Here is a 26793-nt window from a genome sequence, read left to right on the forward strand (position 1 = left end):
CTTTTTTCTCCACCGGGCACTGCTCTACCCGCTGAGTTCCTCCAGCAGACTATGCTCAGCTTCAGATTCCAGCTTCCGCTGTCTCTCATGTCTTTAAGGTTTCAGTGGTTTGACATCTGGTAGCTCAGAGTCATCTTTTACTCCTTTGCCTCATCTGCACAGTGCCTTGGGGGATTTGATTAAATTGGACACATGGAAATGAGGTGTAGCCATTGATGGAGGAGCTCTGACTGAATGGGTGAGAGGGGCAGGGGTGGAGTTGGTGAGAGACCTTACTTTTGAAGTGGCATTGGTTTCCCTGAACAAGTTGTCAAGTGTTGATATCACACTTTGAACATAGGCATTTTGCAGGGACCGTCAGCTCAAAGAAATTTAGTCCCCTATTTCCTCTCTCATTGCTTAATTGCTTCAGCTTTCATGGGTCTGAGTATTAATTCAGTGATGTAAAAGTGCCTTGGAACCTTCAACCAATGGCATCCTTTTGATGACTAATATAGTCTATGCTCAGCAAGCTCCCACATACAGCAATTTGACCATGCCTGGATACGTTACTGTGATAATGCTGTTTACCCAAGGATTGGCTCTTGATTCTGGAGTCAACTCCTAAACTCCACTGAGTCAGAGTCATGCAGCACAGAGTGGCCCTTCAGCCCAACTTGTCCATGCCCACCAAGTCACATTCATTTGTATTTAGCCCTTCCTATCCCTATATCTGTCCAAATGTCTTTTAAACATAAAGATTGTGCCTCTTCCTAGTCTCCTCTGGCAGCACATTCCAGATATGGACCACCCTCCGAGAGAAAAATTTTCCCCTCAGGCCCCTCTTAAAGGAAGCACAGCCTTGGGATTATTTGTGTTAAGAGAAAAAATGGGCCTGTTTAATCAACTCGTTTGAGAGACGGCACCTTCAGAAGTGTAGTACTCCCACAGAACTGCACCGGGTAATGATCAGAAATGGAGCTGATCTTTTTTTCGCCTGAAATGAAGTAATGTAATTAATTTAAACAATGAAATACAAATAACGCAGCTACCACAGTGAGCAATAGCAGTTCTGTATGATGAGAGACAAATTATATATCGTCCTGTTTTCCTGTTTACCAAAATGCATTCAATCCAATGTAAACTGAATTCAATTAAGGAGTTCCTTATTCTAAGTCAGAAGCCAATGCATTCTATCCATTTTGTGGGGGTGGGCATTACCTTTGGACTTCCCCTCATTGCCCTGCTGAAGGAGTGTTGTATAGGACTGTAAGACCATAATAATAGGAACAGGAGCAGGTGTTCAGTCCACTGAGATTATTCTGCTCTTCAGTGATTTGAATTCCTTTCTTTTTAAAATATTTTTATTGAGTTTAATAAAAAAACACACATAAATCCAATACATAAGTTGGAATATAGGAAAAGATAGATAATTTGTACATTTCAAATAAAACTTTGATCATACATAGTACAAATTTTGTGCACCCTTCCCAATCAACCCAATTATATCAAAATATTAAAATAGGAAAAGAAGAAAAAGCCTCCCCCCAAATAATCAAACCCCTCTCTCTAAACAAGGCAAATTCACATATTTAATATACATAGGAAACAAAGGCCAGCATTCAGAAACCAGATGGCACTGTTCAGGAACATCCAAACACCCTAATTCTTTAAATTATGGTAATACTCCAGTCGTATAAAGGTTCACCTTTACATCTCTATCTTCCTGTCTGATTTTTTTTTCTAAACTGAGGAAGGGCATGGCCTCCTGTAACCATTGAGTATGAATAGGTGGAGTGCTGTCTTTCCATTTCACCAGAATTACCCATCTAACTATCAATGAGGTAAAAGCTAGAATTTACTTCTAAGATGAAGTCAATACTATTTCCTCCTCTTCAAAAAAAAAGTACAAATAGAGCATGGTTCTAATTTGACCCTAAAAATGACTGATAAACTTTGAAAACAAATTTTCCAAAAATTTTCTAAACTAGGGCCTCGAAAATTTTACATTTATCACAAAGTGGATCAATATCAGAATAAAAGGGAGATAGTTTAAGTTTTGAAATATGTGCTCTGTGCACCACTTTGAACTGAAATGAACAATGTCACACACACAGGAGGATTAATTAATCCAATTTAAAACGATAACCCAGTCCTCATCTGTAAGTGACAAATCCATGTCCCCAATCCCTCTTAATCTTAACTAGCAAAACTATTCTCAAGTCCATCAAATTATTATAAATAATTGATATTGAGCCCCTATGAAAAAATTGAAAGTCAAAAAATAAATCAAGAATGTTTTTCCTGAAATCTGTGGAAAATCAGAAAGTTTGGACTGAACAAAATGTCTGACTTGTAGATATCGGGGAAAAAAATGACTATTTGGTCATTTAAACTTGTTCAAATTTGAAACTGGGCAATTTAAAATTGTTCAAAAGAAGCAAAATTATGTTGAATGAAAAGATCTTTAAACTTTTTGATATCCAGTCTACACCACTCCTTAAAACCTGTTTCTAACAAAGAAGGTTAAAAAAAAATGATGATTAGCTATAATGGGACTGGTCTGGGAAAAAACTATAGATTCCAAAAACTTCTCTAAATTGTGCCCATATTCTCAGTCCTCATTATCGGATTACTTGTTAATTTACAAAAAGAAAAAGGTAAAAAAGGTCCCTAGAACTGCTAACATCTATGTTTTTTGGAGAAATTTAATTCCACTTCTACCCAAGAAGGGCAGTCAACTAATGAATCAAATTTTAACAGAAGCAGCAAATTGCATATATTGACTGCACAATAGTAGAATCTGAAATTTGGAAGTGACAGTCCCCCACTCCTTTTAGTTTTTTGTGCTTTGTTTAAAATGAGGTTGTTTTCCTTGCCATGTATGCAAAGAAATAAGCAAATCCCGTGAATCAAAAAAAAGATTTAGGGATAAAGATTGGTATAGACTGAAAGATATAAAAATTTTGGTAACATATTCATTCTAATTGAATTGATTTGAATTCCTCAAATCTATTTTTCTACCCTTTTGCCAACTATTAGTTCCTTTGTATGCCCACTCATTTATCTATATCCCTTATGCCTTTGTCATAAATTAATATTTGCCAAGCTTCATGTCATCAGCAGATTTATCACTCATGCCTTCAGTGCCTTCATCTAAGCAGCTGATTGAAACAGTAAGACGCAAGGCCCCAGCACACCTTTTGTTGTAACTTGTTGACCAGAAGATGACTCGCACATACCAATTCTCTGTTTCCTGTTGGCCAGCCACTTTTCTCCCCGCACCATGCTTGAAAGACACTAGATTGTGACTGGTTCAAGCAGGTGAGAAGGTGTTTCCATGAACAGAAGGACCGAGGGATGCAGATTAACATCTTGAACAAAAGATGGAAGGGGGATGTGATGTCAAACCTGAGAGAGTGGATAGGATTTGTCTCTGAGGATTACTGAGAGCTTTCAAAAGAGAATTGGACAAACACTTGAGAGAGAATCATTTGCAGAACTAATGAGAAAGAGCAGGGGGAATGAGATTGGCAGGATGGATGTAAAAGAACCTAACGCAAGTTTGATGGCCTTACACGCTGTAATACTTCTGGTTTTCTCTGAATGTCCTTTCAACATTCCCTTGTTATTTCATTCTGAGAGAACAGAAAATGATGGAAGTGGAGTTAAATTAGAACATCTGCAGACACCATGATTGTAGTTTACACAAAAATGCTGGAGAAACTCAGCGTTCGTTATGTAGCAAAGATAAAGATCCATAACCAAGATTATGAGAGGCATTGATAAGGTGGACGCCTGCGCCTTTTCCCTAGGGCAGGAACAGCAAACACCAGAGGACATCTGTACAAAGTGAAGGAAGGAATGTTTAGGAGAGGCCTGGAATGTCTTGCCAGGGGTTGTGGTGGAGGTTGAAACATGAGGGACATTTAAATGATGATTAGACAGACACTTGGATGAAAGAAAAGTAGGGTGTTACGAGGTAGGAAGGGTTTAGTTTTTTTTTGCAGGAATATATAGGTCAGCACAATATTGAGGGCTGAAGGGCTTGTACTGTGCTGTTATGTTCTATGCTTCAGGCCTGAGTCCTTCATCAAGGTATAAGCAGAATGTGGGCAGGTGCCTGAATAAAATGATGGGGGGGAGGAGCACAAGATATGGGTGAAAGGGCACAACAGAAAACAGGGGGAGGGGGAATGGCACTGTGAATGGAGAGGAAACAAGATGGAAGCTGGTGGAAAGAAGACAGAGGGAAGGGGAAGAGAGGGGGATACTGAGGAGCCTGACAGAAACTGTAGAAGACAATGTTAATGCCATCTGGCTGGAGAGGGCCCAGACGAAATATTAGGTGCTACTCCTCCAGTTTACGGGTGGTCTGGCAGTGGAAGTGGAGATCCTTTCTTCCCAACCATCCCTTTTTGCTTCCCAGTCAAAGTCGCCTCACTCACTCTCTTTGCCTCCCCCCAGGAGATCTGCCTGTCAGACCCACCGGTGGTGATGACACTCGTGAATGGTCCAACGGGAGAGAATGACAACCTGATCTGCGTGGCCTACCGCCACCAGTTTGACTTGGTTAACGAGAGCACTGGGGAGACTTACAGGCTGCACCATGTTGATGCAAGCAAGGTAAGTAAAGACACAAGAGACCAGATAAAGGAAACCCCTTTGGCCAGCACTGAGTCATGTAATTGGCCTTTAAATAATTGGAGCCTGTGGAAATGTGTCTGCCTGAACTCTTCCAATAGACCAGACTGGTTTTAAAATATAATTATTAGAAGAACATAATGTCAGAATTTAAATCATGATCTGAGATCTAATGTAATTTTTCCCTTTACACTTGAAAGGTGGAGATGGACGTTGAGGTGTCACTCTTTGCTTACATTTTATTCACTGATTCACCCAGTATAACTCAATATTGGCCAACATTTAACTGTGCCTGATGCCCCATCCTGAGGATCTAATGCTGGAAACATTCAGCTGGTCAGGCAGCATCTGTGGAGAGAGATAGGGTTAATGTTTCAGGTTGAAGGCCCTTCATCAAGCAATAGCTTCAGAGAGAGTGAGGGGAGGGAAAGTTGGGTAGGAAAAAGGGAATATCTGTGATGGGATGCAGCCAGGGTGATACTGCTGTTCATGGCTGTTCATGGTCTTGTTGATAGATGAATGAAGGCAGTTAGAGAGAGGAAATTAAGGGGAAATTAAAGAGAAACTGAAATGCATGTCTATTGCAGAGACCTGAAACCTAAAACAAAAATGTTGGCAATAGCCAACACTTCAGGCAATGTAAGTGGAGAGAGTAAGGTTATCCCTACAACAGAACTGGCCAGCTCTCGTAGATGATTATGGGTGGAATAGTGGAGCAGCTTGTCGAGCCACTGTCTCACAGCTCCAGTGACTCCCAAGTCGGTCCTGACCTCTGGTGCTGTCCTTGCAGAGTTTTCACACTTTCTCTGTGATCCCATATGTTTCCTCTGGGGGCTCCAGTTTTCTTCCACAACCATAGGACGTGCGGGTTTGGAGGTTGGCTGCTGCAAGTTGCCCCTGGTGTATAGATGCATGACAGAATCAGGGGGCAGGGGTTGATATTGAAGGCATCATGGGAAGAATATGTTGGGATTTGTGTTGGATTAATATATTCCAGTGGCTGATAGTCAGCACAGACATGGAGCTGTATGACTCTGTGAAGTGCTACACCTTAGGTTTCCCTGCAACAGTGTAGGGGACAACAGAGGAAAAGGCCAGATTTGAACCTCCATTGTTGGGTCATATTAAGCATTAGTTTATGAAACCGCAAGAGGGGCCCTTACAGCCCATGGCTGTGAACCAAGGTTTCCTGCCCAGGTTCATGTTGGTTTTGACTTGAGCAGCCAGGGAGTACTCCTAGGACGGTGACTGTGATAGCACAGTTGGCCGTGAATGGGCAAAGCTCCTTGGCAAGGCTTTGCTCTGATGGACAGATTGCAGGTCAGTGTGTGAGCCCAGGGTAGCATTTAATCTTTGTTCAAGTTAAAGTTGAGTTACCTCTCCTATTGCAATGAGAGGAGATCTTCTGTGAGCAGTCTAGCAGTCACCTCTAACATTCATACAGCCATATAAAGTAGAAGGGCAAGAGCACAATTCCAGAGAATGGAGTGACAATGAAAAAGAATCTATTAGTCCAAAGCAAGGGCACGACTGAGGGGTTCATTCAGAAACCTGATGCCTGCGGGAAAGAAACTGTCTTTAAGTCTTTTGGTGCACGAGATCATACTCTTGAACTTTCTCCCTGATTGGAAGTGGGAGAAGAGAGTGTGTCCAGGGTCCTTCAGTGTATTGTCTGCCTTTCCCAGGCAGCGAAAGCTATAGATGGAACCAGTGGAGAGGCAGGAGATCTGCTTGATGTTCTGAGCTGCATTCACCACCTTCTGCAGCTTCTTCTGATCTTTAGCAGAGCAACTCCCGTCCCATGATATGATGCATCCAATAAATAAGATGGTAGAACAAGAGAAACTCCCACGGCAGTCCTAACATTAAGGGGACACACTCAATCAATCTTTTTGGGTTTTAATTTCTCTCCCAGAATGATTGCCTGAAGGATTGTTACTTCTCCAATAAACAATCATTAAACCAGTTCACCTGTCTCTGTGGTTACCATTGATGGTCAAATGAGAGTCGCAGTTTGTGATTGTGAAGTTATCTGGTGTGTGTTCTGCAGATCATGGGGAGGAAACATGCTGTTCACAGCTGGCCGGCCTTTTCATTCTGGCATGCCAGTTGAAGCTCCTCCTCTCCCATTTCCGTCGATGTTGATTCTCGCAGGACTCCCAGCAATAGCTGCTGCAGCTCGGGAGCTGAGAATTGGAGATGGAAATATCACAAACTGCAAAGGTTCCCATCCCACTGCCAGTGAAATGCTGGTCAGCGCGTTTCTGTCAGACATAGTTAACCACACAGGAGTGGAGCAACCATGCTGTGTGGCGGAGGTGGCCAGTGCCACCCTCAGATAAATGCCAGGATTCTGAGCATTCTGACACAAAGTGCTGCATCTACTGCATGCCGAGGTAGTCCCTGGCTCAACATGGAATTGGTGAGTGGATCTTAAATCCAATGAATCCATGCAGATTTCAGCAGGACTTGCCATTCATCAACCCAACTGTCTCACACCTGTTCTAAACGTCTCATCATCTTCCAACTCCCAACAAGTGTGACTTATGACAGATGTACCTTTGTTTAAATGCCAAAATCTTAATCAATGCCATCCCATCGAAATTTTTATTGAACTAAAGTAGTGAGAAATCATGTGTCTATTTTTCACACTCCAAAATTCCCTGCTCGATTTGCTGGCAACCATTGCAATACAGTGCTAAATTCTTCCACGAGTGCAATATCTGTTCTGTCAACGTGCTTCATACAGATCCCTCTCTCAACATTCTTCCAGAGAACAAAGCCTAGGCTATTAAGTTTATCCTAATGGAGTACAGGGAGTGAATCCACATTTTTCTCAGTGCCCAACTGTCCTATAGACAGAGTCACAGAGAAATAAGCTTAGAAACATACAGAGATTGTCTCTATGTATGTGTCTATCCATGTATAGATAGTTCTGGCTGATGTAAGGTCAGACAGAGATTCCCCAGCAAGGCAGGGGTGTTGATCTCCAGGCAGAGTCCAGGGAAGAAGTGAAGTGACAGATTCATGAGCAGAACCATCAGGATTCTGTTCATCTAATTGATGTTTGGCCACCTGGCTGGATCTGTGATACATGCTGAGAACCCCAGGCAGTGAACCACACTTCCAAATGGGTTTTGTACACTGACCACACATGTCTATCACCCATTACAAGAATCTTGGTGGTTCTTCTAGTTAATGGGAGCCTGCTGTCAACTCCATATGTTTATGCAATGTAGAAAAAAGTCATTCAGCCCATTGAGACTATACTGATTGCCATGCCCTGCTAATTTTTCCCTGTTCACATATTCTCCCACAATACTGCAAACTTCCTTGATTCTACCACTTGTCTGCAATTTTCAGTGACCACTTGGTATGTGGGAGTAAACTGGAGCAGATGGGGAAAACTCACAGGGAGAATGCTCCCGAGGTCAGGATCGAACCCAGGTGCCTAGCTCAGCGAGGCAGTGACTCTACAAGGTGCACCATCCTCCCACACTCATTTGATCCTTCTATTTGTCTTGTTAAGATCAATTGATTGTGTACCATATGTACAGCAAGATTAGTCTGTCAGTAGTATTAAACTTGTGAGTTGGAAGAACATTCTGACCAGTCCAAGCTCAAGATTATTGTTACTTGTACAAGGTTCAGTGAGCAAGTTTGCTTTGCAAGCAGCCCTGCTAGACGTCCCATACATAATACAAGTTAGGCATTACAGAATTGCAAAGTTACAGATAAAGGGATCAGTTCATTACAGAGGAGGAATGGCAGCATAATCATAATTTTGTGGAGTCTGATCATGGCAGGAAATAAACTTCCTCGAAACTGGTGTAGTGTGATTTCATGCCCGTGTTCCTTCTTCTCGAGGGGAAGAGAGTGTGGCCAGGGTGAAATGAATCCTTCAATATATTGGCTGCTTTTCCAAGGCAGCAGGAAGTATAGATGGAGGGAAGGTGTGTGTGTGCGATGGTCTGAGCCATGTTCACAACCCTCTCCAGTCTCTTGTGGTCTTGGGCGGAGCAGTTCACTTCCCATGCAGCGATGCAATCTGACAGGATGATTTCTTGCAGTACCTGCAATAGTTGTTGAGGGACGCAGGTTATACGCCAGCTTTCCTCTGAGGAAGTAGAGGCACTGGGTGCGCTTTCTGGGCCATTACGGCAATGTGTGTGGACCAGGACAGGTCACTGGAGATGACGTCTTTGACCTCAGATGAAAAATTCCATCCAGGATTCAAGTCTCGATGAAATGGAAGCATAAACATGGAGATCAAAGGAGCGTGATGTCATATTAAGTTGCAAGACTATTAAGTAAAATAAGAAGAAACGTATAATTGAATATTAAGCGAAAGAAGTAGAATTATATCACCATACACTGGTGATATTTTACCTTCCTTAGGCGCAATAGATAAATATATTTTTAAAGAGCCTTCCTGGTCTTGTAAAATATTGTCAGAAAACTCATTGGAAATTAGCATTTAGACTGAATAACTTGTAAGGTGATGTTACTTCACCAGATACCCGATGACATTGATTATACACATTCCTATTACTATGAGTAGTAAAATGGGTGACTACTGAGCAGGCCAGTGGTGTCTGAGAAAGGGCTTAACATTTCAGATTGATGTTCTTTCATCAGAAATAGAGATAAGGCAGGTTTTAAGATGGAGGCCAAAGGACAGGAGAAGGGAAGAATTAAAGAATGAGGTGTGTAAAGAGCCAGTGATGAGGGGCAGACAATGCAACAATAGAACATGGTAATGCATCAAATAGTGATGCATTACCAAAGGGCAGCACGGTTAGCGTAGTGGATAGTGAAATGCTATAACAGGGTCAGTGACCCAGGTTCGAACCCGGCGCTATCTGTATGGAGTTTGTACATTCTTCCCAAGCCCTGAATGGGTTTCCTCTGGGTGCTCGTTTCCTCCCACCCTCCAAAAGCGTACTTGTTTTGGAGGTTAATTGGTGTATTCGGGTGGTGTGTCTCATGAGCTGGAAGGGCCTGTTATCTGTTGTAACTCTGGAAAAAAAAAAGAGGCTGGAACATGAGGAAGTGTGAGTATGAGAATCATTCGACCTTTTTATAGTGCAACCCGCATTAAAGCCAGCGCAACCCCTCGCTGTGACATCATCCATACATGCCGGCAAATTAAAAATTAATATAGACATTCCCTCCCACCCAAAAGTGCAAAAAACTTTAGCCATCACTAATATGAACAGAGCAATGGTGTGAGTAATAAGTATCTGAACACTCTGAGCACTTTAAAATTCATACTCCTGAGTCGTGGGCTGACAAAGTCATTGCAACGTCATCAACCTGCTGCTTTCAGCGGCATTGCCTTTATGGAGGATTGCTCCTCCTCTGAGTGTACCTCCCTAGATGGATCGGAGTTTGCCTGCTGAATCCACCCTCAGAGCTTTTATGAAGTTAAATGTAGCAACATAAAGACGGAGAATATCTGCCTTTATTTTCGCATTTTTTCCACTATAAAATGGCCTATTGGCAACTTGTTGAAGTCTAGAAGAAATCTGTACGTTCTAAAGCCCATTTGAGTGTCTTATCCTAATCATGAAAGATTGTAACCTTGTTTAAACACATGCATCTGGAGTGCCATGCAACAAGACTGAGCAGACGTGTTTTGGCTGAGCTCTCAGTGAAAAATTTTTAAAAGATGGCTCAAAAGTACTTTATTGAGGATTTTTTTTTGATAACTAACAAAGATGACCGGAAAAAAGTTGAAACCAAATTGGGTAAAAGCTCCGAGTTCACCTGCGACATCGATTGATGGTCTGAAGGGAGCTGCCTCAACTTTAGGGACTCCTGCCTGAGAAAATGCGGTTTGCAAAAGTTGATGAAAGATTTAATGGACACGATCAAAAACATGGGTGAGTCAATCACCGATTTAATGGAACAAATGAACAGCGCTGAAAGAGATTTAGGAGAGCAGGATAAAGAAATTGGAAGAACTGCATAACCAAGCAAAACAGTGGGCGATTGATAAATAAATGCTCCTTAATAAGATTGATCATATAGGGAACTTTAGCAGACAAAATAATGTACAAATAATTGGTTTAAAAGAAGGTTTGGAAGGAAGAGATGTGGTTAAATTCTTTGAATCCTGGATTCCTAATGTACTTCTTGCTGAGTCACTCAGCAGACAAGAACAGATGAGAGAGTCCATCAGACATTTGGACCCAGAGAGATGAGGCTACGTGTCCTCGACCAGTCCTTGTGAGATTATTGAGTTTCAGGGATCGAGAAGCGATCTTAAGAGCAACATTTAAGTACTCTAAAATGAATAATGCCCCACCAAAATAGGATGGACAAGAGGTCATGTTTTTCCAAGATTTCAGCCCAGTGGTCATACAGAAAAGAAAAGAATTTGACGAGGTCAAGCGGCATCTCTGGGCAAAGATTCTCAGGTGCTCCATGGCTTACCTGGCGATTTTATGAGTGGAGATGTCAGAAGGCAACTGGTGGTTGTTCAAGACAAAGCAAGAGGCAGAAGAATTTGGTTGAAAACTTTAAGAAGAAAAATGACTTTGCAAGAGAACTTTGTGAAGATTGTATTTTTGTGGACAAAGTAAAGATTTTTTTGAGTCATCTGATATTTATTAGGTAATGTTAATCTTATTGATACATCGCAGAGAGCTCGGGAAATGATGAATGTTGAGCAAAGTAACAGCAGGGTGTAGACTCTGGTCTGAGGTGGGTATTGAGTCAGGAGGGAAGTTTGTATTAAAGTTGGCACTTTAAGGTGGGGTTCTTCTTCGTCATTCCTGGAGGATTCTGCGGGCTTTATTTTCACAGGCCTCCAGGGTTTCTTGTTTATGTCACCTTCAGAGCAGGGACTTTGCACATTTTTTCCAAAAGGGAAGAGATCACGAGATTGTTTAATTATTTATTATTACTGTATTATTATGCAATATTTGTCTGTAAATCAATATGGATTAGATGTTAAAGTTTATGAGTTTTAACATTAATGGTTTAAATGGATGATCAAGAGAAAGCAGGTTTTGACTCACTTGAAAAAGTTAAAGGCAGATGTGGTTTTTTTACAGGAAACACATCTTACTAAGGTGGAGCATGGTAAGTTAAAAGGAGGATGAGTGGGGCAGGGCTTTCAATTCTAAGGCAAGAGGGGCTGTGATTCTAATAAATAAAAATGTTCTGGTTATTGTATAGTTTATATCAAAAGACCAAGCAGGTAGATATGTGATGGTAAATTATAAGATTTATTCAGAATCATGGACATTTATACCAAACTATGATGACAAAGCCTTTATTTAGGATACATTTTTGAAAGCTGCTGAGGGGAGACAAAATATTTTGATAGGAGGAGTTTTAATTTCAGTCTGGATCTAATATTGGATAAATCTGTAAGAACAGTAAGTAGGTCTAAGGCTACCAAAATGTCATTATCTTATATGAAGTATCTAAATTTGATTGATATTTGGAGGCAGCTTTACCCAATGGAGAGAGACTATTCTTTCTACTCAAGGGTACATGATTCACATACAAGAATCGATTTATTTTTACTGACGACTGGACTAAAATATAGGGTGATGAGATCAGAATATTTATCGAGGTTACTTTCTGATCATTCATCACTTTGGCTATCCATTTCAATAGCGCAGAAACAGGAAGGTTGTTTACAGGTGGTGTTTTAACCCCATAATGTTAAAGAAAGAGGAATTTAAACAATATATTAGGTGACAAATGGAGATCTTTTATGAAACAAATTTGGGATCAATGGATAACAGGTTTTTTTTCATATGGGATGCAATGAAGGCTTTTTTGAGAGGTCAGATTATTTCATTTACAAAAAATGTGAAGAGGGAATATAATACAGAATTAAATAATTTGGAAAGAGAGATATTGGAATTAGAAAAAGATTAACAGAGAACAGATGAACAGGATAAATATAGAACAGTGGTAAACAAAAAAAAAGTAATATAACCATACAGAGTGGAAAAAATTATACTTAAGATTAGAGAGAAATATTATGAACTGGAGAACAGGTGGAAGAGTCAGCGAGGGTGATAAGTGCAATACAGAAGGATGCCAATGTAGTTACATATAATCAGAAAGAAAGAAATGATGCCTTCCGGCAATACTACCCTGCGCTTTATAAATCGGATATACTGAGGGATGAAATCAAAGTACGTGAGTTCTTAGAAGAGGTTGAACTTTCTAGATTGGATGAAAATGATAATTGACCTGGATGTCACTTTTATAAGGGAAAAGATTGAGAAAGTATTGAGTCCATTGCAGGCTAACAAACCTCTGGGAGAGGATGGGTTTCCTCTGGAGTTCATAAAGAATTTAAAGATATGTTAATGCCATTACTGATGGATGTTTTGGATCAAACAGTGAAGACAGATACTTCCAGAAACCTTTTCAATGGCAATAATTATAGTATTACCCAAAAAGAATAGAGACCCATTAAAAAATGTAATTATGTAGGCCAATTTCTCTTAATGCTGACTACAAAATTGTAGCAAAGGCATTAGCTAATAGGCTGGGGCAATATCTACCAAAATTAATACATCCTGACCAGGTGGGATTTGTAAAGGGGAGACATTCAGTGAATAATCCAGCCAGACTGTTTAATATAATAAACATGGCAAAATCAGGGCATAATCCAAGTATAACAGTTTCTCTGGATGCAGAAAGGCATTCAACCAATTAGAATGGCTGTTTTGTTTAAAACATTGGAGAAATTTGGTATAGGTAGGGGATTCATTAATTGGATTAAGGTGTTATATCACATTCCACAAAGATAATTACGACTAGTCTAATGTTAATAGTATTCCCCCTGAGTAGATCAAGGCAACGATACCTCTCTCTCCAGCATTGTTTACAGTGGAAATTGAACCTCTGGTTGAAATTATTAGAAGAGATCCTGAGATTAAGGGCTTCGTGGTTGGACAAGAAGAGCATAAAATTAGTTTATTTGTGGATGATGTATTATTATATTTGTCAAATCCAGAAGGGTCCTTGTAAAAGTTACAGGAGATCCTTAGAAAATATGGTAGAGTATCTGATTATAAGATTAACATGGACAAAAGTGAAATAATGCCTTTAACAAACCATGATTACACAAGATATAAAAGAGGCAGAAGGTTTAAATGGAAATCAGATGGGATTAAATATATGGGAGTAGTAACAGACAACAATTTATAAAATCTGTATAATCTTAATTATGTTCTTTTGTTTAATAAAATAGAGCAGACCCTACAAAAATGGAAGGATCTGCTGATAACACTAATAGGAAGAGTGAGTTGTGTAAAAATGAAAATGATGCCAAGACTTCAATATTTGTTCCAATCACTGCCTAAGAATTTTTTTAAATTGTTAAACAATCAAGTAAGACAATTTCTGTGGAATAACAAAGTGCCCAGAATTGTGTTGGAAAAACTAACTTGGGATAATAAATTAGGAGGACTGAGACTTCTAGATTTAAAAAAAATATTATCTGGCTGCACAAGCAAGATTTTTAGCATTTCTTTTAAAGATAATTTCCCATACTGGGTTCGTTTGGAGCTACATTCTATGAATGAGGTAATAGCTAAAGACTTTATTTATAAATGGAGCACAAAATCAATAAAAACAAGTAACCTTATCTTGGTACATATGGTGAAAATATGGCAGGAAATTAATTAATGTATCGGAAAAAAAGTGGGTATTTCGCTAAGAGCTCCATTATGTAACAATGTATTGTAACCTATGAATATGGGTGACAGAATTCTAAACATATGGTTACAAAAGGGTATATGTTGTAAACTGACTGTTATAAAGATGGTGTTTTGATGTCATTTGAACAGACCTATAGTGTACCTAATGGAAAATTTCTATGTTTTCTTCAACTGAGAGTTTTCCTGAGGGAATGATGTGGATAGGCATTGACTCCTCTGGGAGTTAGTAAAATAGAATAAATGCGTTGGATGGGTAATATGCCCAAATTTATTACCAGAATGTATTTTGCTCTTCAGTTAGAAAGTACTAAACCTAGTCTGCAGAGATTAAGGGAAAGGTGGGAGTCCGACCTGGGTGTTGCATAGCAGAATGGTCCTGGTCTGAATGGTGTGTGGACAATGTAACTTCAACTATTAATGCGAGATATGGGCTGGTTCAATATAATTTTTTACATCAGCTGTATCTCACTCCACCTAAGTTTCACAAATCCAAGCCAGAAATGATTATGTGTGAAGGTTAGACCCTTTTGGCAAGAAATTTCTGAAGTATTAACAAGAATTACAAGGGTGACCTTCCCAGGTGATTCAGAACATTATTTGTTAGGCAACTTTATAGACATAAGTAATGATCTTACAGAGTTTCAAATTTTGTTTGTTAAATTGTACTAGCAGTGGCCAAAAAGTGTGTTGCAATCACGTGGAAGTCAGACTCTCCAGTTATCTTGGCGAGGTGGATAGCAAAGATAGCTGTATACCACGTTTCTTAAAATATGATGCCCATATTTGCACCATGTTGGAGCCCAACTCTAATGCTGCTAAATTCAAAAGTGATCTCTCCCTGAATCCTGATGTTACTTTAAACGGTGAGCTCTGATGGTGTACGAAAAGGTTTTTAATAAGGGGGGAGAGACAGAAGGGGGTAGAGTCAGGGTTTTTCCTTTTTTTCTTTTGCTTCATACAAAATTTATATATAAATATGTATATTTTTATTGAAATGTTATAATTGTTAATTTTAATTTTAATAAAATAAAACTAAAGTATTTTTAAAAAAACACATGCATCTCGGACAATTTAATGGTGATATAACTCTCAGTCATTATGTTTGATGGTTTGTTCCTGTCTGTGGAAGTTAATTAATTGCTAGTCTTAGTTGATGATGCAACCACTAGATCTCAATCCACGGCCAAAGCAGAAGGTGCTGGAAATCTTCAGCTCGTCAGACAGCCTCTGTGGAGATGGAAACAAGGTTACTGTTGCAGGCCCATAATCTGGTTGGAACTGCAATTAAAATAGAAATCAATCATGTTTAAGTTGTGGAGAAGGGGGAAGGTTTGAAGGAATGGTAGGAATGTCTGTGATTGAATAACAGAAGTGATGCTGACGATGCCCACTTAAGAGTAGGCCCTTGCATGCAGTGAAAAACCCCGACTGTAAAGGCGGTGATTCTCCACCTTCACGTAGGGAGACTTACTTCCTTGAATGTGCCGTGGCCATCTCCAAAGCGATCCCTCTTGGAGAAGGGTAATTGGTGGAGGGCAGTGCTCCACTGCCTCACATGAATGTAATGCCGCTGCAAGCAGCTGGTTGGAGGCAGACTGATGATGTTGAAGTGATGTCATCAGTGTGAGATGCAGGAGCAGGATTTTTAAGATGTCGACAGTGTGCACGGCAGGGAGGTATTGCAGGTATGTTGGAATAGCAGTGAGGGTTTAGAATAACAGTGAGGAAATAATGATATCTAGTTGGGGAGATGATGAGATTAGGTTACGTATGAATGACACCAACTTGGCGGGCAGCACTACGGCACCAGTCACCCCACCTCCATTGACTCCGGAGGGCACTATGAGGCGCTGCTCAACACAAATGAGTAGCCTTTTAGGGGTGCTCTATGAAAGGTAAGTTTATGTTTTCCCTCCGTGCTTTTAGCCTGCCTCCAGGTGGAGGCCTGGCATGAAAGGGCAGAAGGAGAGAAACAGATTTATGTTTTTACCTAGAATTTATGTTTTTTTCTGTTTAAAAATGTCTTCCTTCTGGAGTGGCTGTTCACACACAAACAACCAAAACTCAAAATCTCCATTTCCTTACACGAGTTTAGACAGCATACTGGAAATGTGGTAAGTAAAGAGGTGGGACTTACAAATGCATACTTATTCATTAGCCCAATTTTAGACTGCAGGCATTCTAGAAAATTTACAAGGGGTCTAAGAGTTAAAATTTTGGAATGGGAATGGGGCCCTCATTTCTGAAGGTAAGGGAATCACAATCTTTTTACACAGACTGCATTCCATAATTTTCCATAACACAGCAGTTGTGTAAAAAACTAACATAGAGATAGAGTGCGCGTGCACTCTCACTCTCTCTCTTGCTCTCTCTCTCTCTCTCTCTCTCTCTCGCTCTCTCTCTCTCGCTCTCTCTCTCTCTCGCTCTCTCTTTCTCTCGCTCACACACACACACACACACGCACACACACATGGATTGTTATTTGTAGCTAATCTTTCTGGAGAAGGTGTAAATAGATGGAAGTGAATGAATCAAGAATCGAATTCCTTTCAGACTGCAGATACTGATAATTTGAATTAAACCACAGATTGTGGGAAAGGCTGAGCATGGATAGGCGGCTGCTGTAGAGAGATGATACAGCTCTATTTGCCGAACTGGCCAGTTCTGATACAAACTGGAAAGGTTGGCTATCTGAAAGGTTCTGAAGTCTGTGGCACATTTACTGTTTATTTTAAAACTTTTCTTATTTCTAATGAAATGTCATCAATCTTGAAGTGTTGACCATTTTTCTCTCCATAGATGCTGCCCACTGAACACTGCCAACCTTTTATTTCAGGTTTCCAGTATCTGCAGTTGTTTTGCTTTTGTATGCAATGGAGAAGCCTTTGAGATGTTTAGAAGTTAAGACTGTCTATACTTCTTGCCGACATGATGCACTACCCATACCCGTTGTCATTGCAGGTTACTTTTGTTGCAGCTATTGATGTGTATGAAGATGGTGAGGCTGGACTCCTACTCTGCTATAACTGTAAGTCAAAGTATTTCATGTGGTTGCTCTCATCGATCAGAAATCTTTTAGAATTGATCGGGTTTTAAGGTAGAGGTGGGGATGTGTTTAAAGAAAACACAAATGTGAGGCCAGCCTTTTACACAGGCTGGTAGATGCCTGGAACATGGTGCCAGTGGAAGTGGTGGAAGCAGACATGACAGAGAGATTTATGAGGCATTTAGACAGGCACAACAACCTGTGAGGAGTATGGTGGGATATGGATTATGGGCTGGAATTTGTTTAATTTGGCACCATGGTCAGCATAGCCTTGTTCCTGCACTGCTCTACTCTATATTCTGTATAAAATCAAAATATTCTTCAAGGGTTATGTTGATATGAGATAGGCACGTCAATCTGCAGGGAAAAGAGGGATGTGTATCAGGTGCAGGCAGCAGATATTTTGTTTTATCTGGCATCATGTTCAATGCAAATATTGTAGCTGAAGAGCCTGTTCCTGTGCTATCCTCTCTTCCATTTGCAGGCTGAGTGTACTTTCCATGGTGCTGACTTGACTTGGCTGGGCTTGGACAGGAGAGTGTCCAGTGAGGCAGGATCTAAGCAACACAATCTCAAACTTGATTCTCTGGTCGCTCACTGACTTGCTTGTCCTTACCAGTGTTAGTAAGCAGGCTGCTCTGGTCCAGGGTTGCTGCAAGATGACTCTTGTAGTTTGCCTTCTGCCTCGTGTCCTTTCCTTTTAGGATGTTGACAGCAAGTTGGAAATGTGCCTGTCTGCCATCCAGGAGGTGGAATATTAATGATTAAAAATATTAATCATTTCTCTTCAACTTTATTTGCTTTGTGTTCCCTATACCTTTGCAAATTTTTTTCCTTGTGTGGTTGAAATTACTAGCCCATTGAATCAAACTCTTCACATTAAAAAACTTTTTAAGTTATTGTGATATACCTTAACTAAAATAAGCATGCAACAATTTTCTTCAGTTATTTTTTAAACGATTTCTGTCAAGTTCAGCACATAAGGGTAAGAAAAATCAGTTTAAAATGTGGCTTGTGATTTCCTCATCCCCTCCACTGCCTGGACAGTCTTCCTCTGTATTACTCATCAGAAACATAGGGACATTTGAAGGTTGCAACCGACCTGTCATTAGACAATGGTAAACTGCAAACAATTATCTTATTTTGGGTTTTTGCACACAGTTATTTTGCTGTGCAGTGAAAGTTAAACCCTGCCCAGCTCTCCATGTGTGCATTTATGGACTAATGTTTCCATGGCCTCACTCATCCTCTTCTCCACCCTTTTAACTCTTTTTTTGTATATTTTATTTATAAATTGTCAAACTCCAACTCAATTTCCAGTAATCAATCAGAAATGACAGTTATCAGTGCAAAATTCTCCATTCAGTCTGAGCCATTTACCCCCCCCCCCCCCACCACACCCACACTCAACAAACCACAGTTACGCACAACATTCAAGACACTCACAACAAAGGTAGGGAACACATCAGGGATTTGTCACAGCCTGACTGGTACATTTTTCTTGATTGAGCCTTTGAACACTTCACACTATCTGCATTTCCCAGTTCTAGTCACGTGCATTCCATACACTCCCTGACGACAACCTTGTCTTCCACTGCCAGGGCAAGCTCAGGGATTCCCTCACTTCAACTCTCCTTCTGGCTTTGATTCACCATACAAAACCTCATTCTTTACCCAAGCCCTTGGTCACTTTCCCCAAAGAGTCAGGCAGCTCACCAAGGCTGTGCTGACCCTCAAACACCCGTTTATACTCATCCTCCACTGACCTCCCCTCTCGTCCTGATGTGGCTTAATATCTAATTTTGTTTGTCGTTTTCTTGAAAGATGTTACATTAAGATTGCTACATAAATGGAAGCTGTGGTTTTCTTGACATTCATAGTTTCCGTTATAAACCACACACCGACAGCATTTTAATTGAAAACCATCTCATGTTGCTGAATGTCCCAGTGCTATAGGAAAAATATCATTAAGCAGGAAAGGATGCAGAAAAAAAATCATGAGAATGTTACCAGGACTGAGGGCTGTAAATTATAAGGAGATACTGCATACACTGGGACTGTTGTCTCTGTGGTTCAGGAAGCTAAGGGAGGTGGCGGGGGTGGGGGGTCCTTGTAGAGTTTATCATAGTTGATGTAAATAGTCACAGGGTTTTTTCCCAGAGCATGAAAATCTAAAACTAGAGGGCACTTAAGATAAGAGTGGAAAGATTTAAAAGGGACTTGAGGAGCACCTTCTTCACACGGAGGGTGCTGGGTGTGTGGAAATGGTAGAAGCCAGAACAGTTGTTTTGTTAAAAAAAACATTTAGATAGGTGTGTAGATAGGAGAGGGTTAGGAGAATATGGCCTGAACACAGGCAAAAGGAACGGTGTGGTCAAGATGGCCAAAGGGTTGTGCTGTAGGACTATGACCCTACATTATCAGAGTTTTAAAAGTGGTTAACTACCTCAAAAAGAATTTAGAAATCCTGATGACTTGGATGACGCCAATCTGGGATAATTTAAGAGGAATCCCACCAGCATCTGCAGTCCAGGATGGGTAACATCTGGTTCTGCAGCCCTTGTTGAGAGGCAGTGTCACGGAACAGTTCATTGAGCTGCTGCATCACAGCTCCAGTGACATGACTTCAAACCTGACTTCTGGTGCTGTCTGTGCAGAGTTTGCATGTTCTCCCTGTATTCGCATCGGTTTCCTCCAAGGACTCCACCCTCCTCCCACAGCCCCCAAAGATGTACAGGTTGGCAGCTTAATTGGCTATTGTAAATTGTCCCCCGTGTATAGTGTCCTGAAGAAGCTGGTGGTCTGTGCACACTCAATGTGTCGAAGGGCCTGTTTCTGTGCAGTATAATTCTGGGCCTCTGTGAGTTGTGGCTCGAAGGAATGGTTCTTCCCTATGAGAGCTGCTGGCCAGACCTGCCATGAGTGAAGGTGAGACAGTGTAGCTGTTGGTCTAAGATTAAATCTTTCTGGATAGCTGGGAGGCAAGATTAACAATCCGTCGCCAAACATGGTAAGACCCACATTTCTGTATCACTTTTTATATCAGAATATAGCAAAGTTTTTTTGTAGCCAATGCAATATCTTTTAGAGTAGTCTGTTATTCTGTAAGAAGCAACAAAACTCCACATTCAGCAGTGGATCAGGAAATGCTGACTGAGGGGTAATCATCAGGCAGAGGATATAGGCGGATTCCATTGTTCTCATTCAGAAAGGTGTCCTGGGATACAGCCAAGGGGGCAAAATGAGCCACTGGAATATGACTCCCTTCAAAATAAAGGCCCTCTAACAGTGGAATACTTGGGGGATTAGCCCAGACATCAGTTCTCAAGCCCCAGGGGTTCCTGTTGAACCTTGAACCTGACTGATGGCCAGATTCACTGAAGCATAGCAAGACCCTGCTTGAGGTAGGCAGCCAGAAATTAGCATGACAGCTACAGTAAAGACCCCTGGTATCCAACATCTATGGGAATTGGCAGATGTCGGATAAATGCATTTTCCAGTTGTTTGGGGTTCTGTGTTCATAATTGGCAAACTGATAGCGAAGTGTGCCACTTTTAAACTTCATATTTTTTACCTATTTTATTTTCCTTGGTTTTTTTTGACAGTTCCTTGAATCCAGATAACAGGGGTTTTAGTCCATGGCTAACTTCTCAGCTTTTCTACAGATCATATACATCAACACTGTTAGATGTCATAGAGAAGCCAATGTAGAGTCTCAATAAAGAGTCTCAGCTTGAGATGTCATCCATTCCCTTTCTCCCACTGATGTTGCTCAACCGCTGAGTTCCTCCAGCAGGCTGTGGTTTAACTTTAGTTTCCAGCATCTGAGTTTTTTGAGTATCATCCTGGTAAAGCTCCTCTGCATCCCCTCCAGTGCAATCACATCCATCCTGTAGAGAGGGTGACCAGAACCGCACATGATACTCTGGCTGAGATGTGACCAATGTTTCACAAAGCTGGATCCCAACCTTGATGCTTCTACTTTCAGTGCTCCAACAATTGAAGGGCATTATCCCATAATGTTTCTGAACCACTTTGTCTACCTGTACTGCCAACTCGAAGAATCTTTGGACTTGTACACCAAGGCCTCGACCATTGATGGTGTATATCCTAATTTTATTAGTCCTCCCAAAATGCACCACATTTAACTGGATTAAACTCCATTTGCCTTTTCTCATCGTACCTCTCACTTTGTTCGTTTTAGATTGGTTACAGTGTTCAAGCTACCGAAAGAAAATAGACACACACACCGAGAGCAGTTCAGTTTATACAAGTCTTTATTACTAAATCTAAAGCTGAATTCACACTACAATATGCAAGCCCTTCCCAATTATACTTATCAATGCCTGGACTGGTCCCAACTGCCAAAGCGAGGCAACGACTGCACACTTGTAGTAGGTTGTCTGGGCGCTGGTAGCAGCTTCTCCACCTCCCCGGACTGGGACGTCGGTTTGGAATCTTGAAGTTCTTCTTGCTGAGAGATGTTGCGACCTCTTGGAGAGTCTCAAACTTCAGCAGTGGGACCATGGCTTATATTACCCAAAAGTTGTTTACTTCAGATCTTATCTCTTTGAACAAATGATTTAATTATCTTCAAAGTCTCCTGACAGTCTGCGGCCAACAAAAGACAACTGCATCTCTTGACCTCATGGTGGAAGTTGGATAATGTCTACTGATTCATATGCATCCCTGGGCCCCATATTGTAAATTTAGATAATGTCTTCCTATTCAACTGCATCCTGGCCCCCATAGTGGAATTTAGGTGGTCGGGTCAGATACAGCCATGAGCTCTCTGAACCCTTCTCTATTAACAATGGCGTGAAGCAAGGCTGCGTTCTCGCACCAACCCTCTTTTCAATCTTCTTCAGCGTGATGCTGAAACAAGCCATGAAAGACCTCAACAATGAAGACGCTGTTTACATCCGGTACCGCACGGATGGCAGTCTCTTCAATCTGAGGCGCCTGCAAGCTCACACCAAGACACAAGAGCAACTTGTCCGTGAACTACTCTTTGCAGACGATGCCACTTTAGTTGCCCATTCAGAGCCAGCTCTTCAGCGCTTGATGTCCTGTTTTGCAGAAACTGCCAAAATGTTTGGCCTGGAAGTCAGCCTGAAGAAAACTGAGGTCCTCCATCAGCCAGCTCCCCACCATGACTACCAGCCCCCCCACATCTCCATTGGGCACACAAAACTCAAAACGGTCAACCAGTTTACCTATCTCGGCTGCACCATTTCATCGGATGCAAGGATCGACAACGAGATAGACAACAGACTCGCCAAGGCAAATAGCGCCTTTGGAAGACTGCACAAAAGAGTCTGGAAAAACAACCAACTGAAAAACCTCACAAAGATTAGCGTATGCAGAGCCGTTGTCATATCCACACTCCTGTTCGGCTCCGAATCATGGGTCCTCTACCGGCATCACCTACGGCTCCTAGAACACTTCCACCAGCGTTGTCTCCGCTCCATCCTCAACATTCATTGGAGCGACTTCATCACCAACATCGAAGTACGCGAGATGGCAGAGGCCGACAGCATCAAATCCACGCTGTTGAAGATCAAACTGCGCTGGGTAGGTCACGTCTCCAGAATGGAGGACCATCGCCTTCCCAAGATCGTGTTATATGGTGAGCTCTCCACTGGCCACCGAGACAGTGGTGCACCAAAGAAGAGGTACAAGGACTGCCTAAAGAAATCTCTTGGTGCCTGCCACATTGACCACCACCAGTGGGCTGATATCGCCTCAAACCGTGCATCTTGGCACCTCACAGTTCGGCGGGCAGCAATCTCCTTTGAAGAAGACCTCAGAGCCCACCTCACTGACAAAAGACAAAGGAGGAAAAACCCAACCCCCAACCCCAACCAACCAATTTTCCCTTGCAACCGCTGCAACCGTGTCTGCCTGTCCCGCATCGGACTTGTCAGCCACAAATGAGCCTGCAGCTGACGTGGACATTACCCCTCCATTAATCTTCGTCCGCGAAGCCAAGCCAAAGAAGAGAACTAAATATGCATCTTGGGCCTCATAGTGGAATTGAGATTATGTCTTCTGATGCAACTGCATCCCTTCTTTCATAAGCTAGTCTAAATCCTCCATTACAGTGCTCCAACAATTGAAGGGCATTATCTCATAATGTTTCTGAACCACTTTGTCTACCTGTACTGCCAACTCGAAGAATCTTTGGACTTGTACACCAAGGCCTCGACCATTGATGGTGTATATCCTAATTTTATTAGTCCTCCCAAAATGCAACACATTTAACTGGATTAAACTCCATTTGCCTTTTCTCATCCCATTTACCAACCATCAATATCACCCTGAGGGCAAAGACTTCTCTCCAGATGATGGACAAATCTACTAACCCTCTAAAAACTTGCCTTCTCCTATTTGCAACTCACACATTTTCCAGGTTTCCGAAGAGGAATATCATTCAGCACTTAGCAGTTTCCTCAGTAAAATGTCCAAACATTGTGCTGCTCCAAAATCCTCTTGCCCAAGCTAAGTGAAATTTATAACGTGGTGGTCGAAACCATTGTATTGATCAAAGTTATGACAAATTTGGTTACTTGGAGGAGGTGCTATTGCTCACCTTAGGGTTGTGAAGATTTACAAGGAGATTGAGCAGAAGGCTTTTGATAAGAATAAAGAGAAACTGTTTTGACAATGTAAGGTAACCAGGAAAAATGATGGAGCTGAGGTGATCCTTGAGTAATATGATCTAGACTGCTCTTTCTGCATACCTTTATTCACTGCAAGGCAGCCAGCACCTCCTCTTTCACCTCTATATGTTCCATGCCACTACTGCTTGGTTCCTTTCTTTCCTTATACACAATGCCAGTTTCCTGAGCAAATACTGATGCAAACAAACTGTTTGAGATCTCCCCCATCTCATGAGGCTCCACACATAGATGATGACTCTGGTCTTCTTGGGGACCAATTTTGTCCCTTACTATCCGTTTTCTCTTAACATTCTTGTAGAAGCCCTTCAGGTTTACCTTCACATTATCTTCCAAGTGACCTCTTGTCTTCTTTTTGCCTTCCTCATTTGCTTCTTGAGTATTCTCTTACATTTTCTATAATCTTCTTATGCCTCAATTTCTCCTTGTTGCCTATTCCTGTTATATACCCTCTTAACCAGATCACAAATTACCCTTGGAAACCAAGGTTCCCTCTGCCTGTTAACTTTGTCTTTAATCCTGACAGGAACATGCAAACTCTGCACTCTCAATATTTTGCCTTTGAAAGCCTTCTACTTACTGAACACATCCTTGCCAGACAACAACATCCCAATCCACTCTTCCTCGATCCTTTCTCATTTCCACAAAATTGGCCTTTCCCCAAGTTAGAATCTCAACTCGAGGACCAGACCTATCCTTGTCCATAATTAACTTGAAACCAATGACAGCTAAAGGAATGTTACAAACAAGATACGGTAAGTAAAATCCTTCTTTTTCACTGGCCAGAGAGGGGATTTAGGTCACTCAGGTCAACACACTAGCCTGCAATTGATTTATTTAAGTTATGGGATGCAGGTGTTGCTGCCGAGGCCTTGAGTTGGTGATGTCAAACCTCTTTCTTGCATCACTGTGGTCCTTCAATAGTGGGCTCTTGAGAATAGTGTGCACCAGCATTTAGACCCATTGATGACAAAGGAATGTTTCTAGGTGAGGATAGTACCTGGTGTGGAAGGTCTCTACTGGCAATGTGAAGGGTCTCTACAGGTGGTGGGGAAGGCCCCTACAGGCGTTGTGGAGGGTTCATACAGGCAGGGGGAGGGCCTACAGGCAGTATGGAGGGTCTCTACAGGCAGTGTAGAAGGATCTACAGGCAGTATAGAGGGTCTGTATGGATGAAGTAGGAGGACCTACAGGCAGTGTGGAAGGTCCAGCAGGCAGGTGTGAAATACCTACAAGCAGTGTCGAAGGTCCCTACAGGCAGTGTGGATGGTCCTGCAGGGAGTGTGGAAGATCCCTACAAGCAGTGTCGAAGGTCCTTACAGGTGGTGTGGAAGGTCCCTGTAGGCAATGTGGAAGGACCTGCAGGCAGTGTGGAAGCTCCCTACAGGCAAGAGTGGAAGGACCTACAGGTGGTGTAGAAAGACAGACTGGCAGTGTGGAAGGACCTACAGGCGGTGGTGTTCACATTTTCCTCTGCTCATCCAGGACAAGGTTTAGTCGATGCAGTGTGAAGATGTCTCTCATTCAAGTGACTGATGGGGTGATGCTGAGCACTTGTTGCCTTGCAGATGTTTGCTACTACAAGAAGGTGTGTCCCTTCAATGGCGGCTCTCCGTTGATGCAGCCCCCAGCTTCTGACTTCCATTTCAGCTGGAACCAGGTTCCCAACTCGATAGGTAGGAACACTTTTCCACACAGGAGCTGTGTTAGTACTATTACTGGAGACTCTGTAAAGATTCTCACACAATTATAACATTTTTTGGGCCTAAGAAATTTAATTTAATTGGTTGATGCATGGGAGTGACAAAGGAATTAGACCTTCAGTCGAAACTTGTTCTCCATTTGAAGTGCTTTCACCTTCCAGTTGAATTTGGGGCAGCGTGAACCCTGTCACTACTTGGGATTGGAGTGCACAGCACACAGGAGGATATGTACAGCCCTGATGTCTCCATGCCCGGGGCGTGGGATGTATAACCTCTGAGGGACACTGACCAACTCCGCTGTGCTAATGACTGCAGGACATTCATAATGCCCTGTTCCTCAGCCCATTATGGCAACACCCCTCCCTCCATGCAATGCACAGACCCCTCCAACAAACCCCACAGGAAAGCCTACTCAGTGTGGAAACCCTGCTCACTCTGGACAACCTGCTTCACTGACACCTATCTGTGCAATTGCGCACACGCAGACCAACATCTACACTGCCTTTTAGGGATTATTGCTGTCTTTCAGAGTGTACTCCGCTGACATCTAATTCCAGTGAGAACTGAACAAGCATCTGCTCCCACCGTCCTGGGGTTACAGAGGAAGTTACTCCTCTCTATGAACCTTGCCCCAGCACTCTAACTCTCCTTCTCCACCTTGTCACTTCAATCAAATGGAGAGTGCTAGGTTGCAGTGAACACTGATGCAGGGGGATACTTGGGAAATGTCATTGATGGCCTCTCTTTCCCACAGTGTGTGCATTTCCTTACATCTTGGCCTTCACCACGGATTCCATTGAGATACGGTTGGTAGTAAATGGAAACCTTGTCCACACTGCTGTAATGCTGGAACTCCATCTCACAGCATCTCAGGTATGAGGCTCTGCTGCAGACTGTATCATTGAATTACTTTGTGTCTGGCTCATCAGAAATGTTGGGAAATGCATTATCTGCAAGAGTGGAAAATCTTTAATTAATTCTCAACACGTTTCACAGAATTATGCAAATATATTTACAAATGCAGTTGCCAAAGGTGTGTGTGT

General features: G+C 41.9%; 1 protein-coding gene across 3 annotated transcripts in view; it reads left to right on the top strand.

Moving 5' to 3' along the window:
• The window catches only part of garnl3 (GTPase activating Rap/RanGAP domain like 3), a 393291-nt gene that overhangs the window by 349578 nt on the left and 16920 nt on the right, over nt 1-26793 (top strand). For all 3 annotated transcript variants that reach the window (XM_069906232.1, XM_069906154.1, XM_069906300.1), the window contains 4 exons: nt 4447-4605; nt 17283-17349; nt 25616-25723; nt 26505-26623. In XM_069906232.1, the coding sequence (XP_069762333.1) occupies nt 4447-4605; nt 17283-17349; nt 25616-25723; nt 26505-26623 (453 nt within the window). The remainder of the gene's footprint in view (nt 1-4446; nt 4606-17282; nt 17350-25615; nt 25724-26504; nt 26624-26793) is intronic.

This window comes from Narcine bancroftii, chromosome 1, assembly GCF_036971445.1.
Source record: "Narcine bancroftii isolate sNarBan1 chromosome 1, sNarBan1.hap1, whole genome shotgun sequence".
Taxonomy (NCBI): Eukaryota; Metazoa; Chordata; class Chondrichthyes; order Torpediniformes; family Narcinidae; genus Narcine; species Narcine bancroftii.